This window comes from Camelina sativa, chromosome 9 (genome assembly GCF_030686135.1).
Source record: "Camelina sativa cultivar CO46 ecotype springtype chromosome 9, ASM3068613v1".
Lineage (NCBI taxonomy): Eukaryota > Viridiplantae > Streptophyta > Magnoliopsida > Brassicales > Brassicaceae > Camelina > Camelina sativa.
The window spans coordinates 23,879,494-23,898,882 of NC_141888.1; the positions used below are offsets into that span (position 1 = coordinate 23,879,494).

A 19,389-nucleotide genomic window follows, 5' to 3' on the forward strand; every position below is an offset into this window, starting at 1 on the left:
AAAATATCTATTGAAAAACTGAATTGGTACCAAACTCAAGATCCTAATTATCCAAAATTGAAAAATCGAACCGATATACCAAACCGAATTTCATCTTTATGAGGTTTATCCTGAATGATGAGGTAGTTGTCTAGTTGATGAGCTAAAACTGGACCAAAAATTGGGTCTACACTAATTTTGGGAGCTTCTGACGTTGATTTTTTAAGTTAATCATGAGAGTATTTTCGTTTGGTCTATGCACTGAAATTTCAAGCGCTTTAATAACCCAAGGATCTTTCATAAGTTAGCTCACTATTTTGAATATCTGGTTAACTATTGCCCTTTTATGCTCCAACTTACTCAGTACCTTGGTTTAAATATATGTCGACCTAAGATTGGAAAGAAGATAGACCCTTCAGAAGTAGCAATAGTGAACGAGTTTTCTGTCCAAATAAAAATTCTTGTATATATGTGTGGTTGCCATCTATCTTAACATTTTTGAAGTACATTTTTGTGCCATCCTTTTTTATTTTTGTATTCAAACAAGTCTCAACTAAATTCTCTACAATCCTTATAATCAAACACAATCATTTCTTTATTTTAGAATATTAATTTCAAATTTCCTAAAATCTATCTACCTAATTTAAAGCACTATGTTAGATTAAAATATAATTTTCCTTTCACTTTTATTTAATCTTATATTTAATTATTTGAATTACTATTTAATACATAAATTTAATAAAATTTTGGAATTTTATTCAGCATATGATGTGATTTGAATTTCTATAAATGAGTATATATTTTAAAATCGATCACCTTTGATAACCAACATGAATATAAATTTAATTATCATAATTTGGTGTTACACGAATAATTTATCATTTCATCGGGTCGGGTTTTTTGTTAATTCTAAACCGATTACAAAGATCGGATCATTTCAAATATATGTGCTTTGATTTCTTTGAAACATAATTAGAGATTTCCAAATATATAGCAACTAATTATATTTGCACATACATATCTATCTTACATGTATTACACTTGCAACATCCTTATAATATAGCAACTAATTAAAGACAGTTACATGTTAGGCAATATATAATTAAAATAGATAAATCACATACACATTTTGGTAAATTCTTATTCCCGAAATATATGCACTATTAACTTCAGTATCAATATTAATCAATCACGATGGATAAGTATATTTTTATGATGGATTTACATAACTACAACATAACTATGCCAATTTAAATAATCTAAAAGTGCAAGAATAATTTAGAAACAGAAAAGAAAAACAATTGCCCCTGGTGTACCATGGGTATATCCTAGTTAGATCCAACCATAAAAGGACGCTAGTCACACCCGACGCAGTTAACGCATACACACAGACTTTTCTACTTTGTTTTATTGTGGTAAGGTGTCTGACTTTTCTCATTCCCTCCTCATTTTGTATAAATAGAGGCCATATATGCAGTTTGACATTTTATCTATCACTTGTCTTTCCATAATAAGAGAGTTAGAAGTTCGAAAATATGGCTTCCAAGTCTTTTGTTCTGTTGGGTCTATTTGCAGTTCTTCTTGTCATCTCAGATGTGGCCTGGGCATCTGCTAGCAAACCCGGTACGTAGATAATTTAATGTATTACAGTCTATTTCTTCCTTTAATTTGGAGGCTTTTTAATAAGAGCTGGATATGTTCGTGAGGCGGCTAATTGGACCCGAGCTAACGTAACATTTGATTATTCATGTTAAGATTTTGTTCTAAGTCCGGACTGTTGGCTTGACAACGGTTAATTATTTGGTGTTACTATAGTCCAAATTCTGAATACGATTTTTAGTGCTCACTATATTTACCAGACCATCTCAAAATACCTATATGTTTAGTGGAAACTATATCTTGAGCGTATTATATTTAACTATCTAAATTGTTTTAAAAAAACTATAGATTCAAATTTATATACATACTAGAAATAGGCTCGCGCGATGCGCGAGATATATCTAATCTTATTTTTATTAATTATGATATATTTTAAATTTATAAATATATTTTTTGAAATGTATGTTTTTTATATGATTTTTTTAAAAAAATTGTTTAATATTTGTTCCTTTATATATGGTTCTTAATGTTTGGATGCAAAATAAAATAAACAAAACATATAGGAAACTTTTTTGATTGAAGTAATTAAATCCTTCAAAGTTTTGTTGTTTTGAATTTTATTAATTTGTGATAAATTGTTAGATTCTTAGAGCATCTCCAACACCATTCTATTTTAAAGTCAATACTCTGTTATAGCGTAACATTTGCTCTAACCCTACTATATATCTTATTCTAAAATAGAGTAAATGATGGGATTACTCTGTATGCAGCTTTAATTTTTTTACACTCCATTTTTTAGTATAAAAGATACATTGAAAAAACTATGCTCTATTTTATAGTAAAATATATTGGAGATAGTCTTAGCATACATGAGGTTTGTGTATAGATCATATATCAGATATTCGAAACGAAACTTGAGTATTGAAAATTGTTTACAAATATTACCAGATAAATCTTATATTTCCCTACATCTTTTCCAAAACTGTAATATATGGATGTGATCAAGACTTATATGAAATGCTAGATCTCTATAATCACAAAATTATTAGCGAAACTCAGTAACCATGAAAATAAATTAAAAAATTTATGTTTTAGTCTCAATCGTAAAGAAAAAGAACATCTCTTTCACATTCATTAAAGAAAAATAATTGATAAATATTTATCTTTTCGCGAGTGGTTTTACAACTTTATATTTTTTTAACTCAATCTTAATATTTGATTTTCTTTTTGACTCCACAATATGTTGCTACGGTTTGATTTTCTTCGGTGCCTCCTAACAAATATCTTGAATTAGAGACTCTATATGAATGCTTAAAATGTGTTATACTTCTATGATGATGGGTTATTTTTAAGTCCTTGTCTCTATTCTTAATCATTATGTTCTTTTAATTGTCAAAAAATGAACTCTCCAACATGTCAATTAGTGTAGATGGAAGGGAAGACACAATTAGAAAAATTGATATCAACAATAGATACATTCTAATTATCTTTCTGACATAACTACATTTCTAAATTATTTTAGCTTACATCTAAATGTTTTTTTTTAATTAACTATATTTAAACTTATAATATATATATGTTGACTTTTCCATCAGATTTTGATGATTTTAAAATAAGATATTTGCGAGAAAAGAATCAGACCGGCTCAAATTCATCCAATCAATAAACTAAACTTCTAAAACCTGAATTTTGTACTATAGTAATGAAATTATGAATCTAGACAATATGTTTTACAAGGTAACAGAAGAATCACCAAGGATTTATCATATGCTCTAATGTTTACTCTCTAATCTTGTAATCACCATTAACATAAAAAATTGGAATAATGCATATTAAAATAGGGGCATTCTCAAAAATGCCCATTTTTCCATACCCCTTTTTTAAAATACCCCTTCATGTTGACTATTTTTAAAACTACCCCTCTTTATATACAAAATGACCAAATTACCCTTTTTTGAATGACAGCAAGAATGTACAGTCATCAAAATCGAAAATATTTTCCCGCCAAAAAAATTTCCCGCCAAATTTTTTTTTCCCGCCAAAATCGAAAATTTTTCCCGAAAAAATTATTTTTTCCCGCCAAAAAAAAAAAATTTTCCCGCCAAAATCGAAAATTTTTCCCGTCAAAAATATTGAAATTTATACCTTTTAAAAACATTGTAAACGCTTTTAAAAAACTTTTAAAAGCGTTTACAAGGTTTTTAAAAAGTTTTTAAACACATTGTAAACGCTTTTAAAAACCTTGTAAATGCTTTTAAAAAGCTTGTAAATGCGTTTACAAGGTGTTTAAAAACCTTTTAAAAATCTTTTTAAAAACCATTTGAAAACCTTTTAAAAACCTTTTAAAACCTTTTAAAAACCTTTTAAAAATCTTGTAAAAGCGTTTACAAGTTGTTTAAAAAACCTTTTAAAACTCTTTAAAAAATCTTGTAAAAGCCTTTACAAGGTGTTTATAAGGTAGAAACCTTATAAAACATTTTAAACACCTTGTAAATTTTTTTTGGCGGGAAAAATTTTGGCGGGAAATTTTTTTTGTCGAAATTTTTTAACAAAATTTTTTAACAAAATTTTTTTGACAAAAATAATTTTGGCGGGAAAATTTTTTCAAAAACTTTTTGGTGGGAAAATATGTCGGAAATTTTTTGGCGGGAAAATTTTGTTTTTCTTTTTATTGAATAAAATAATTTTCATCTAAGCGTAAAATGGTCATTAAAAATTAAAAGAGGGCAAAAATAAAAATGGCCAGAAAAGAGGGTATTTTTGAAAAGGGGTATATCAAAAGGGGCATTTTTAACAAATTCTCATTAAAATATGGCTCATGTCATAAAAATTTATGAAATATCTTATACAATATCTCGCATTAAATTTTGAATAAAATTTATGAAAAGAAAAGTGTGTCAAATTTAATGTTTTTTAGTTTCGATATATTATATCTATTTTCTAATCATTTTAAAATAAATACTATAATTACCATTAAATTATTTTGTGAAACTATTGTTTTCTATTATTTCATGGGGTGATTAATCAATTATGTTATTTTAACTTTCTTTTAGTACAGACGTTTTAAAAACAGTCAAACTGTAACTTATAGAATATTAGATATAATTTAATTTTATCTGAGTTTTGTCTTTAATATAATATATATGATTATTGGATACAACGTGATTTTTTAAATATATTAGAACATATTTTATATTTTTAAATTAGTCTGTCATAAATTAATTTGGCTTCAATTTTTATTTTAAAAGTATAAAAACTTTTTTTTTGTTTTAATTGGTTTGATTAGTAGTTTTATTTTTAGATTATATTGTATATGCTTCTTCCATTAGGAAATATATTATATGTTAAAACTAAAGGTTATGTTATGATACCATTATGCTATTTTTCTTTTCTTTTAGTACATACGTTTTAAAAATAGTCAAATAGTAACTTATGTAATATTAAATACAATTTAATTTTATCTGAGTTTTGTCTTTAATATAATATATATGATTATTGAATACAATGTGAATTTTTAAATATAGTAGTATATATTCTATATTTTTAAATTATTTTATTATAAATTAGCTTGGTTGTAATTTTACATTAAAAGTATGAAAACTTTTTTGTTTTAATTGGTTTGATCAGTAGTTTTATTTTTATCTGAGTTTTGTTTTTAATACAATATATATGATTATTGTATACAATGTATTTTTAAAAAATTATTAGTACATATTCTATATTTTAAAATTAGTCTTTCATAAATGAACTTGGTTTTAATGTTTACTTTAAAAGTATGAAAACTTTTTTTGTTTTAATTGGTTTTATTAGTATTTTTTTAAGTTATATGGTATATGCTTTCATTAGGAAATATATTATATGTTAAAACTAAAAATTTCAAAGAAATATATTTTGTAACAATGTGATTTTTTTTTTAAAAAAGCAAACTATACACCATATAAGATATAAATAAAATAAAGTATATTAAAAATGTTGTTATTATAATTTAGTTTTGCCCATGGTGTAACAGAGAAGTTTGCTGTCGTGAAATGTTGTTATTTAAAAAGAAACTTAATGCAATGTTTTAGGGAGAGAAATCAGGGATTATAATCAAATGTTAATGACCATAAAATCATAGGCGTTTGTTATTTTTATTACGTTATCAAACAGAGCAAAACGTAAGAAGGAAAAGCAGGATTTTCTTATAATGGGATTCTGAGATATCCTTAAAGATTGTAGTAAGTAATACAAATATTCCAATGGTAGTAATGCTTCATATTATTCTAATTTATGGGGAGGATCTTAGCAAATTTTTGAAAAATAAATTCAAAAATATGTATGGTTTGGAACTTAACACGTTTATTTAAACAAAATTTAGAAACTCGATTTCAATCTTTTTGAAAACGTTGATGCATACAAATTAATGTTACATACGATTGAAATAGGTGGTGGGTCTGTAATGGATTAGAATTTTATGGTGCACGGGAGAATTTTACCAAATACACCAAAGTTTAGGAGAATTGTAAATAAAAGCACAAGGAGAACACCGAGATGATGGTGAATTAGAGATTTACTGGGAATGATGCGTAAGCAATGAGAAGACCCAATTGGATTTAGAAACGAACTTGTTAGAGAGATAAACATGAACCTGTTAGAGAGGTAAACACTGACGGACCTTTCGTCGACCGCGGTTTGAAGCGTTGTTACTGATCTGAGGTGGAAGGTTGAATTTGGGTTTGAATTTTAAGTTATTGGTTTGGGCCCAGAGTTGGAAGGAAAATGGATGGTTTTTTTTAAAACATATGAGTACAAGTGTCAGATATATAGTTAGCTAGGTGTCATGTTTTTAGAAGAAGTTGGAGAAAACCTTCTCTTATTATATAAGATTTATTTCAAAAATAACTTTAAGCGAAAAGCTATTTTAACCGTGGAGAGGAATGCACAATATGCACGTGCTAAACAATATCTTTGAAATCATGTATTGTTTTGGACAGGCCCGGTGAAGAGTGAGGAAACTGTGCAACCTGATCATCAAGGTGGTGGAGGTTATCACATCTCCGGAGGATCAGGAGGAGGAGGAGGAGGAGGTGGATACTGCCACTACGGCTGCTGCTATAAGGGTTTCCGTGGCTGCTCAAGGTGTTGCTCGTATGCCGGAGAAGCTGTTCAGACTCAGCCCGGTCACTGAAATAATATAATATATTCAACACCATGCATGCAAGATTGGCATTATGTGTGTATCACTTTAAGTAAACCATGGTGCGTTTGTAATGAAGTGTACTCCAGTATACGAAAGATGCAAAATTGATTAAGAAGAAAAGTATTTGGGAATATAGTTTGAGAATGTAATGTTTATGTGTTTGAGTTGTAATCTGTGTTGTTTGCATAATAAAGTTGTTTGTAGTTTATGTTATTCTCTTTTGGTTCTGTATATCAATAGGGTAATTTAATAAAATAGCCACATGGCAAGTTCTAAACAAACTGAAATGCGCTTTTCACATATTAGATACATAAAATAGTACTATGACAAAAGTGCCTTTGGTCTAAAGTAGATGCGACTGTTCTTGTATACGATATGGTTAGAATTAAACGACGAAATCCCATTCCCAGCTGAAATTTTTAAAACTGCTGAAATTTTTAAAACTGAAAGAATTGACTGGTTAGGATTAAACTGAAATCCCTCTGAGGCGGAGCCAGACTCCTCGGATACACTGTCATCAACAGGTGACGACGAGAGTGGAGAGGAATTTTTTGAGAAGTTTCAAAAAGTGTTGTCAAAGAGACAGCGCAAGGTCCTTCGAGGTAAGAGCCTCAAATCTACACACTAAGTATGTGTAAGAACCTTTTTTGTTGGAATATCCGCGGCTTTAATATATATAGTCATCTTAACGGCTTTAAAAAATGGATTAGAGGGAAGCAATCCCTTTTTGGAGGTCTAATAGAGACGCATGTAAATCAGGTGAAGATGAAGAAATTTTTGAATGATCTTCTACCTGGCTGGTCTTTCTCGGATAATTATAGTTTTTCAGAGTTGAGAAAATTTTGGGTTCTGTGGCACCCGAGTGTTAAGGTGGTGGTATTGGCTAGATCCTTGCAAATGGTTACTTGTGATGTTCTCCTTCCCGAGGCAAAAGATTGGATAGTAATTTTAATCATCTATGCTGCAAATGAGGAAGGGCCAAGAAAAGAGCTTTGGGCGGAAATGGTAAGTTTGGCTGAGTCCCAGGTGGTTCTTGACAAAGCGTGGATTGCAATGGAAGATTTTAATCAGGTCCTTAATCCCCAAGAGCATTCAAATCCATGTACCCTTAATGTGGATTGAAAGACTCGGGAGTTCAGAGAATGTTTGTTGAGTGCTGATCTCTCTGACTTTACTTTTAGAGGTAACTCATTCACATGGTAGAATAAATCGTCCTCCAGGCCAATAGCAACGAAATTTGATCGGATTCTGGTAAACTCACACTAGCATACGTTTTTCCTTAACTCTTTCGCCACCTTTGGTGAACCAGACTTCTCAGATCATGCTTCGTGTGGAGTCACCTTAGATGCAAGCAGCTTAAAGGAAAGAAGACCCTTCAAATTCTACAACTACCTGCTACATAATCTGGAGTTCATTCCGATGGTGGCTCAGCAGTGGTTTTCTTGTAATGTCACTGGCTCTGCGATGCTAAGCGTCTCCCTAAAACTGAAGAAAATTAAGAGTGTCATAAAGATCTTCAATAAGGAGAACTATTCTGGCCTGGAAAAAAGAATCTCAGAAGCACATGATATCCTACTGTCCTGTCAAAGCCAGACTCTTGCTAACCCGACTCATGCTAATGCAACCCTAGAGCTTGAAGCATAAAGGAAATGGCTCTTGTTGGTAAGAGCTGAGGAAGTTTTTTTAAGACAGAGAACCAGTATAAATTGGATTAAAGAAGGTGATAGAAACTCTGCCTATTTTCACCGAATGGCAGCCGTTAGAAAAGCTCAAAACCATATCCACTTTCTGTTTGACTCAAATGATAGAAGGGTGGAAATACAAAAAGAAATTAGGGAGTTGTGTGTCGGTTATTTCTCGGACCTGTTAGGAGGCGAAAGCAATATGATAGGCATGATCCAATCTGATATGGACCTCCTATTTCCTTACTGATGCCCTCAATCTCAGCAACAGTCCATGGAAAAGATTTTCTCCAATGAGGAGATTAAAGAGGCATTTTTCTCCCTGCCAAGACACAAAACAAGTGGACCAGATGGTTACTCTTTGGAGTTCTTCACGGCTTGTTGGAGTGTCATAGGAGCAGAAGTTACAGAGGCAGTCTCTGAATTTTTCAAATCTGGAAAGCTCCTGAAGCAGTGGAATTCTACTACGCTTATCTTGATTCCAAAGACAATTAATGCTTCGAGACCTTCATACTTTAGGCCTATCTCATGGTTGAACACCCTCTATAAAGCCATCTCAAAGCTCCTAGCCTCAAGATTTCAAAGACTTCTCCCATAAGTGATTTCTTCGTACCAGTCTGCATTTATACCAGGAAGGTTACTAGCGGAGAACGTCTTGCTGGCAACAAAGGTGATTCAAGGCTACAACAGAAAGCACATCAGCTCCAGGGGAATGCTAAAAGTGGATATTCATAAAGCGTTTGATTATGCAAACTGGTCTTTCATCCTCTCGACACTCCATTCTATCGGTGTCCCGGCTAGGTTTGTTGGATGGATCTCGGAATGCATTACAACTCCAACATTCTCTATGTGCTTAAATGGTAACTCATCTGGCTTCTTCAAAAGTACAAAGGGACTGAGACAAGGGGATCCTCTGTCCCCCCCCCTGTTTATTTGATCTAGCAATGGAAGTTCTGTCAAGATTGCTACAATCTAGATTTGATCAAGGTTACATCAGTTATCATCCAAAAACATCAGGCGTAGAGCTCTCTCACTTGATGTTTGCGGATGATTTGATGATCTTCTTCGATGGAACAGAAGCATCGTTGCATGGCATAAATGAAGCTCCTCATGATTTTGCATCTTGGTGTTGTCTTGTTATGAACCGAGATAAACCGCAGCTTTTCCATGCTGGTCTTACTATTGCTCAATCCTCCGCACTTGAAAGACATGGTTTCCCAGTAGCTTCACTCCCTATCCGGTACCTAGGTTTACCTCTGATGCTTAGAAAGCTTAAAATTTTTGAATATAAGCCTCTCCTGAACCAAATTGCAGGTAAGTTAAGAGGTTGGGCGGTGAAGACTCTGTCTTTTGCACGAAGGTCTCAACTTATTGCCTCAGTCATCTCTGGGACGGTTAACTTTTGGATTTCAACCTTCATTCTCCCAAAAGCTTGTATCAAGAAAATTGAATCGCTCTGTTCTAGATTCCTCTGGTCAGGGAGCATTGAGGGTAGTAAGGGGGCAAAAGTGGTCTGGTCTACGGTTTGTTCTCAGTTTAGAAAATCACTTTCTGTTTAAGGTTTGTATGGCTGTTATTTGCTGAGACGGGTTCTCTTTGGGCGCGTTGGCACAAACATTATAACATTGGCAACAGAAGTTTCTGGGAGCTAAAGGCATCACCTTCAGACTCGTGGACTTGGAAGGCTATTCTCCGACTAAGACCAGTGGCAGAGCGGTTCATCAAAGCCACTGTGGGAAACGGAAATTTGGTTAGCTTTTGGTTTGATTCATGGACACCCTTGGGACCGCTTATTCAAGCGCTAGGACCTACTGGACCGTCTCGGCTCCGTCTCCCAAGGACCGCAAAGGTTAAAGAGGCTTTCAATCAGGACGGTTGGTTGCTACCGTCCCCAAGATCTGATGCCGCTATAGCGCTTCATACTCACCTTACCACTATCCCAGTTCCCTCTAGCACTGCAACAATTGACGAGTTTGATTGGGTTGTTGATTCTGTCAAATGTTAGGGTTTCTCTTCTTCACGAACATGGAATGCTCTAAGACCACGGATGGAGAAAAATGATTGGTCTGATCTTGTGTGGTTCAAGGGCTCGGTCCCAAGACATGCTTTCCATTTATGGGTTTCTCACCTAAACAGACTCGCAACTAAAAAACGGTTATTCTCTTGGGAAATTTCTCCTTCGCAAACCTGCACTCTCTTTGACTCAGACATCGAATCAGGAGATCACTTGTTCCTTTCCTGCAACTATGCCGCAAACATCTGGCGACTTGTTCTCTCAAGACTCGACCCAACCAGAAGACTTCACATCACCTGGTCTGAGCTTCTATCTTGGACTCGAGCCTCCTCTCAGTCAGCACCGTCTTTGCTCAGGAAAATCGTCACTCAGGCAACCATTTACAATATTTGGAGGCAGCGTAATAACAAGGTCCATAATCTCCTCTCACTTCCACCAGCCAATACTTTCAAACTTTTGGACAGGGAGATTCGAAATATAATCATAGCAAGAGGCCATAGAAAGCGTTTCCGTAATCTCTTGTTGCTTTGGTTACCATGATTTCACTCTTTGTGATTTTCCCATTTTTTGTTCCCTTGTTTTTATTTCTTTTTTCCAAGGTCGCAGATATCCTAGGTGTTTACTGTTGTAAAATCCAAGCTTTTCATATTATAATGATATTCACAGTTATACCAAAAAAGAATTGACGCCGAATGGAACCGATCTGAAACCATCCTAAATACCAATTACAAACCCAGAGCTAGGCTACACTCTAATTTGATATTTTCATGTCAGACTAACAAAAGCCACGTATTCACGGTCATCTAACAAGTCAGTCGTCTAAAGCCTTGACCGGAAGAGCATATGAAGAGCTTTTTTATTTTTATTACCCGATCAATATTTGTTAAGAGAGCATGTAAGAGAGCATTTGGGTGAGGTAATATCACCTTCTTTTGACTTAGATTAAGGTCTCTTCAGTTATCATCTATCAAATTCTCATGTCGTTTTCCTCCCTCTATCTTAATGTAGAGGTAACTAACGATAGAGAACCCAAGTATCAATACATCAGGAGTTAACGATCGTTATTCGGAGTTCAAGCTTTCTTGCGTAGCAATGGATCGAAAGAAAGATGGATTCAAAGACTTCGTTCGGAGGAAAGCTTTCTCTTTTGAATTATAAATCAAAACAATTGTCGTATAAACTTACAAGAACGAAAGTACATATACACGTAAAAACCATAAACCCTAGAGGTAAAAGCTTGGAGGCAAAGCAACTCTTTAGCCGACTTTACTAATCATAATAATAAAATGCAAAGCCCAAATAAGTTTGAAGAATTTATCTTATAAAAGCCTAATAAGAATAAAAGGAAAGACGTTGACTGCAGGAGAAGGAAATGTAGCTACATCTGATCTACAATTTTTCCTCATTGGTGTTCTCGGGTAGTCTAAGGCCTAATTTTTGTCATATGCTGCCTAACCTTGAAGAGTTAACAATGCGAAGGAATAATTTTGTTACAGCTAAAATTCAAAGGAGTCGTAGTTGTGTCAACGTGTTCAGCTGATGTGTGGGCGGAGCTGACGTGTCAGAATAAAAGGATTTGATTGGTCGAGCGGATGCGGATGACATGCTGGGCTGTGATTGGTTCATTAGAAGTTTGTGACCGTTGTTGACCATTGACCAAGGAAGAAGCTTAAATCGAGTTCTCTTCATTTCTCTTTCATTCATTTGAATATCTCATTTGAAATTCTCTTTATTGTAAAAACCGAGAAACAACTCGAATTGGTCTAGATCTTTTGGTAAGGTCTTCATTATTTGAGATTCAACTCTCGTTTCATGAGCGTCAGTTGGATTTGATTGTATTTGCAATTTGAATTGAAGAAGTGTTGGTTTTATTCTTTATTAGAGGTATCAGAGCTAATAAAAACCTTGGAGAAGATGACGGAGACTCGTGCTCAAGCACAAGCAAGAGAAGCAGCAGCTCGCAGAGGCGAAGAATCGTCGGATGCTTGGATCGTGAAAGCTCTGGCGGAACAAGACTAGAGGATTGCAGAGAATTCTGCGGAAATGTTTGCCGCGATTTGTATGATGGCGGAAAAGGTGGATAACTTGGTGGCGGCGAATCCACAAACTCCGTATAGTTCATCTCCTCCGACAGTTGAGAAGGCGGATTACAGTTGTTTTCCGACAGAGGTACCACGCAGAGCGAGATCCGGTAATCAATATAACTACTCTGGAATGACTCGCTTAGCTAGGTTGGACTTCCCTAAGTTCGATGGTGAAGGAATTAAGGATTGGTTGTTCAAATTTGAGCAGTTTTTTCTACTGGATTTTACTCCGGACGAGATGAAGGTTCGCATGTGTGCTATTCATTTCGATGGAGCTGCAGCTGCTTGGCATCAATCTTTGTTTGAATCGGATTTAGGAAGAACGGTGTTGAATGATTGGATTTCTTATGAGTTGCTACTGAAGGAAAGGTTTGAGGATATATGCTATGGATGATCCTATTGCGAAGCTAAAAATGTTGCAGGAGACAGGGGGAATTAAAGAGTATCATGAGAAGTTTGAGCTTATCTGTTTGAGACTAAGGCTGCCAGAAGACTATTTGGTTCGTGCATATTTGGCAGGTCTTAGAACTGATACTCAAATGCACATTCGAATGTTCCAACCTCAGACTATAAGACAATGATGTATGTTGGGTAAGCTGTATGAACAAGCTCATCCTAGGAAGGGTCGTGGTACGACATCTAACGGTTGGCAGAGTAACAAATGGCAAACTGTTGGTAATGTTCAGCCTAAGGCAGGGGTTGCTAACAAGTCTGATTGGGTACAGAAGACTGGCAACTTTAAATCAACTTACAGGCCTAAAGATAAGACAATGCAGCCACGCAAGTTCCTGTCAACAGAGGAGATGAATAAGAGGAGGTCGCAAGGATTGTGTTATTTTTGTGATGAAAAATATTCACCAGAACATTACCTCACTCACAAGAAGAAACAATTGTATATGATGGATGTAGATGAAGTGGAGGAAGAGACTGATGAGCATTGCTTAGAAGAGGAGGAGGAACCAGAAATGGTTCAAGACAGGGCTCAAGTTTCAGTAATTGCAGTGGAAGGTACAGATGACTTTTGGACTATGCGAGTAAGAGGATATTATGGAAAGCAGAGTGTGATCATGTTATTGGACTCGGGTTCCACTCATAATTTTATGGGTCTAGGAACACTAGCAAGGTTGAAAATTCCATCGACTCAACCATGTCTCACTAAGGTTTTTGTTGCTGATGTTCGAAAGGTGGGAGTATCCGGTAAAGTTGACAAGTTTAACTGGAGTTTCAGGGAGACATCTTTTGAAGCAGATATGATGGTGATACCGTTGAGGGGTTACGACATAGTGTTGGGGGTGTAGTGGTTGAAACTGTTGGGAACCATAACATGGAATTTTGACACTTTGGAGATGAGCTTTAAGTGGGGATTGAAGAGTGTTCATCTTCGAGGGATTAAGCCAGGGTCTGTTATAAAAGTTAAGGCAACGAAGCTCAACAAGATGAAAGAGAAGGATGCGCAGTTATCTATGATATGTGTTGAGCAAATTTCTAAGGAGAGTGAAGTGATGTTGTGTTCTGTAGAAGTGCGAATTGGGAAAGAAGAAGAGCACCCAAAGTTTGCGGAGTTGATTGAAGGGTTCAACATTTTTGAGGAACCAACTACTCTACCACCATTCTGGGCTAATCACAACCATAAGATTCCACTTATGGAGGGATCAAATCCTATTAACCAGCGTCCCTATAGGTATGCAGTACATCAAAAAAATGAGATTGACAAGCTGGTGAAGGATATGCTGGTTGGTGGTACTATACAAGCGAGAAACAGTCCTTATGCATCTCCAGTGGTGTTAGTTAAGAAGAAAGATGGCAGTTGGAGACTATGTGTTGATTACAGAGGTTTGAATGGGATGACTGTTAAATATCGGTTCCCTATACCTTTGATAGACGATCTAATGGATGAACTGGGAGGCTCGATGATCTTTTCGAAGATAGATTTGCGAGCAGGATATCATCAGGTCAGAATGGAACCTACTGACATCTATAAAACGGCTTTTAAGACAATAGTGGACATTATGAATACCTGGTGATGCCGTTTGGTTTAATGAATGCACCAGCTACGTTTCAGAGTCTAATGAATGAAGTTTTCAGGGCTTTTCTGAGGAAGTTTGTGCTCATATTTTTTGACGATATCCTCATTTACAGCTCGACTCTGGAGAATCACTTGTTACATTTGGAAGAGGTGTTTAAAGTGATGCGAAGTAATAGCTTGTATGCTAAGAAGAGCAAATGTGCATTTGATGTGAAGAGAGTGGAGTATTTGGGCCACTACATTGAAGCTAAGGGAGTTTCTACTGATCCCCAGAAGTTGGTGGCGGTAAGAGATTGGCCTGTTCCCAAGACAGTGAAGCAAGTGAGAGGGTTCTTGGGTTTGGCAGGGTACTATCGCAAATTTGTGAAGAATTTTGGTGTGATTTGCCTTTGCATGATCTGACCAAGAATGATGCATTCATGTGGAATGAGTCGGCTGCACAAGCTTTTAACAAACTCAAGAGTGCCTTATGTGAAGTCCCAGTATTAGCACTTCCACGTTTTGACAAACCTTTTGTCGTTGAAACTGATGCTTGTGGAGTTGGAATTGGAGCAGTACTAATGCAAGAGGGTCATCTGGTGGCTTTTATCAGCCGACACTTGCGTGGTAAGCAGCTACACTTGTCGATTTATGAAAAAGAATTGCTTGCTGTTGTGTTTGCAGTTCAAAAGTGGCGCCATTATTTGCTTCCAAATCACTTTGTGATCAAAACGGATCAGAGAAGTTTGAAGTACTTGTTGGAGCAAAGGTTGAACACGCCAATACAACAACAATGGCTTCCCAAGTTGTTGGAGTTTGATTACGAGATACAGTACAAACAGGGAAAGGACAATGTGGTTGCTGATGCATTATCGCATGTTGAAGGTTCAGAAGTTCTGCATATGGTGATGTCCGTCCTTGATTGTGATCTGATGCAGAGGATGCAGGCTCATTATGACACAGATGATGCTTTGATGAGTGTTATTGAGCAGCTTAAACTGGATCTGCAGGCTAAGAAGCATTTTTCATGGGTTCAAGGAGTGTTAAGAAGGAAGAGCAAGATTGTGGTTCCGGCTGACATTGAGTTGCGAGATGACATTCTCAAGTGGTTGCACGGTTCAGGTAATGGGGGACATTCTAGCCGAGATGCAACATGTTAGCGAGTAAAAGGTCTTTTTTACTGGAAGGGGCTAGCCAAGGATGTTCATCAGTACATACGGAGTTGCAGTGTATGTCAAACGTGTAAGTATGATACTTCGGCTTCTCCTGGGTTACTTCAACCTTTACCAATTCCAGAGACCATTTGGACTGATTTATCCATGGATTTTATTGATGGGTTGCCTCCTTCCTTTGGAAAATCAGTTATCTTTGTTGTTGTTGATCGATTGAGCAAGGCTGCCCATTTCATGGCACTTTCACATCCTTATTCTGCTATGACGGTGGCTCAGGCTTTCATGGACAACGTATTTAAGCTACACGGTTTCCCAAAGACTATTGTCTGTGATCGTGACACTGTTTTTCTCAGTGAATTCTGGAAGGTGTTATTTGCGTTGCAGGGCGTGTCACTGAATTACTCTAGTGCTTACCACCCTCAGTTTGATGGGCTAACCGAGGTGGTTAACAAATGTTTGGAGACATACTTACGATGTATGTGCAGCGATCGTCCTCATCTTTGGAGTAAATGGTTGTCATTGGCGGAATTTTGGTACAACACCAACTTCCACACAGCCATACAGATGACACCTTACAAGGCTGCTGTATATGGTCAACCTCCACCCATTCATTTGCCTTACCTTCCGGGAGAATCGAAGGTTGCTGTTGTGGCTCAAAGTTTGCAGGATCGGGATAACATGCTTCTTTTGCTCAAATTTCATTTATTGAGAGCACAACATAGGATGACTCAGAATGCAGATCTTCATCGTACTAACAGGAAGCTTGAGATTGGTGATGTGGTGTTTGTGAAGTTGCAGCCTTATCGGTAGCAGTCAGTGGTGTTGCGCTCCAATGAGAATCTTTCTCCGAAGTATTTTGGTCCTTACAAGATATTGGATCGTTGTGGTGAAGTGGCTTACAGGTTGGACCTACCTTCTTCTTCTAAAATACATCCTGTATTTCATATTTCGCAGCTCAAAGCTTTGGTTGGTCCAGTATTGGCTACTACAGAGCTTCCTTATGTGGCCTATGATGCTTTGCTTAAGGAACCTGATCGTATTCTGAAGAGAAGGATGGTTAACAGGCAGGGAAAGGTTGTTACTATGGTACTTATCAAGTGGACTAATCAGGCGGTAGAGGAAGCCACTTGGGAGTACTTGTTTGATATCCGCAAGAAGTTTCCTGCATTCGAACCTTGAGGACAAGGTTCTTTCAAGGAGGGAGATTTGTTACAGCTAAAAGTCAAAGGAGTTGTAGTTGTGTCGACGTGTTCAGCTGATGTGTGGGCGGAGCTGACGTGTCAGAATAAAAGGATTTGATTGGTCGAGCGGATGCGGATGACATGCTGGGCTGTGATTGGTTCATTTGAAGTTTGTGACCGTTGTTGACCATTGACCAAGGAAGAAGCTTAAATCGAGTTCTCTTCATTTCTCTTTCATTCATTCGAATATCTCATTTGAAATTCTCTTTTATTGTAAAACCCCAGAAACAACTCGAATTGGTCAAAATCTATTGGTAAGGTCTTCATCATTTGAGATTCAACTCTCGTTTCATGAGCGTCAGTTGGATTTGATTGTATTTGCAATTTGAATTGAAGAAGTGTCGGTTTTATTCTTTATCAAATTTCACATGAGTTGTTCCGACAACACTTTCATATTCTAGTCTCCAAACGTTGGGAATGGAGTATAATTTCTGACAGGAAGTATTTTTTTCAAGCTTTGGAAAAGTGTGAAATTTGCAACATCTATCTTTTCTTGGTAATGATTTGGGTAGCCGCTATTTTGAAGATCCTGAATTTTATGGTGCTTTGACTAACTACAGCCAACTACAAGAGATAGATGTTGGTGATAATAAGCTTAGTGGTGACTTGCCTCCTTCAATTGCCAATTTGAATGCCAACATGATCTATATAAGCATTCAAAAAAATCTCATCACTGGAAGCATTCCCCATGACATTGGCAATCTCATAAGCCTACAAAGCCTTGGATTAAATGAAAATCGGTTAACAGGTCCACTCTCCAACCTCTATTGGTAAGCTTTTAACACTAGAGGGGTTAAATCTCAATTCAAATAGAATATCATGGGAGACACCAACTTCTCTAGGAAACGTCACTTGATTAGACTTAGTGACTTACTTTACTTGTTCAACACTAGTTTTGAGCAATATGATCGGGTCAGGTAGTTTTGGTACTATGTTTAAGGCATTGCTCGAGACGGAGAAAAAAGTTGGTGCAGTGAAAGTTCTGAACCTGCAGAGACGTGGAGCGATGAAGAGCTTTTTGGCAGAATATGAATCTTTGGGTGGTGGGGTAGCCGAGAAACACACAGCTCTTCAAGTTTATGTTGCACATACGGTCGTAACCAGGGAAAACACAAGCAGCCGAATACACGGTAACAGAGGTGTACTATTGCCTACGCCATGTACCTCTGTTCGTACAGTCAAACCAGCCAAGACAGATCATACTACAGCTCATGCTACACTCCAAGTGATGAATAGGTTTGCTCTTCTAGGATCAGCAATTCTCTGCAGATGATGACATTTGTGAGAAATCAATCTAACCTTTGTAAACCTAGTCTTTGCTATATAGACTATGAAATGTAATAAGAAATAGAAGAATGAAGTTATCCTTTTGAGCCTCTCCTCTCGTTTTCTAGGTTATTAGCTCTAGCTTTCAATTTGAGGGGAACTTTACCCTAGACAGCTACACCAAGTTGGCATTGCCAGAAATATAGCTGTCAATTGGGCGGGCCGCCCATGGGCTTGTCCAGTCCAAATACAAACGGGTGGGTGATAGTCTGGACCAATAATCAAATGGTCCAATTGGTCCAAAGACCAAATTTTTACCCATGACCAAATGGGCAAAACCGTGTGGACAATGGGCACGCCCAACTCTCTAAAAATCTAGGGTTATCTAATTTTGGGGAAAAATTGGATTTACTAATTTTTGACAATCGATGTCTTCTTCGTTGGTTCCTTCTCTTCTTCTTCTTCAATTTGGATTCTGAAATCAGTTTGGATTCATCTTATTCTCTCAATGTTTTTCTTAATCGGTGTTCTAAAATCAATTTGGATTCTTCTTCTTCTCAATCGTCTTCTATCTTCGTCTTCTCACGGCGGCTCCATCTTAGGTATTGAGAAGCACCCATTTGGTTTATATCATCTCTATCGAATCTTATGTGATGTTAAGCTAATTAGATATCTGAATTACAAATTTGGGTTAATGGGTCATTCGTTTTTTGTGTTTTCTAGTTCGAAATTTTCTGATTTTTGGAATCGTAGTGAGTGGTTTCTCGTTGTTTAGGCTTTAGCTAAGGGTTATGTGTTTTGAATTGTAGTGATATTTGTGTTCGTTCTCTGGGTTTCAATGTTTGGGGTTTCTCGTCGTCTTGTTGTGTTCTCGGTGTTGTAAGTTTCCTTTAGTGATTCATGAATGATGAAGCATGATGTAGTATTGATTGTGTCCAAAGTTTCATTCTTTTAGCAGTAGTGAATCGATAATTATGGTATACTTAAGGCTTCAATGTACTTAAGGCTTCTTGTTGTGAACTTTATTTGGAGCTTGTGAGTCTCGAGGTTGCTATACTTAAACGAAAATGATGCTTTAATTTGGTTTCCTTGTTTTATTTGATCTGCAATTTTCATTTGCTATAATTAAACGCAAGTGATGCTTTGATTTGGTTTTTCTCTTTGTCTC

General features: G+C 36.2%; 3 protein-coding genes and 1 pseudogene across 3 annotated transcripts; all 4 read left to right on the forward strand.

Moving 5' to 3' along the window:
- Positions 1–1,340: 1,340 nt before the first annotated feature.
- On the forward strand, positions 1,341–6,970 carry LOC104711222 (glycine-rich protein 3 short isoform). Its single transcript, XM_010427900.3, has 2 exons — positions 1,341–1,602; positions 6,552–6,970. Exons 1-2 carry the CDS (start codon positions 1,515–1,517, stop codon positions 6,743–6,745), a joined length of 282 nt encoding a protein of 93 aa, XP_010426202.1. The 5' UTR covers positions 1,341–1,514; the 3' UTR covers positions 6,746–6,970.
- Positions 6,971–9,383: 2,413 nt separating this feature from the next.
- LOC147938630 (uncharacterized) lies at positions 9,384–10,444 on the forward strand. The gene is made up of 3 exons (XM_087465695.1): positions 9,384–9,753; positions 9,800–9,962; positions 10,075–10,444. The coding sequence occupies exons 1-3, from the start codon at positions 9,384–9,386 to the stop codon at positions 10,442–10,444; spliced, it is 903 nt and encodes a 300-aa protein (XP_087321821.1).
- Positions 10,445–10,486: 42 nt separating this feature from the next.
- On the forward strand, positions 10,487–10,993 carry LOC147938631 (uncharacterized). The gene has a single exon (XM_087465696.1). The coding sequence runs from the start codon at positions 10,487–10,489 to the stop codon at positions 10,991–10,993; it is 507 nt and encodes a 168-aa protein (XP_087321822.1).
- Positions 10,994–12,496: 1,503 nt separating this feature from the next.
- On the forward strand, positions 12,497–13,835 carry LOC147938632 (uncharacterized; annotated as a pseudogene).
- Positions 13,836–19,389: the final 5,554 nt, after the last annotated feature.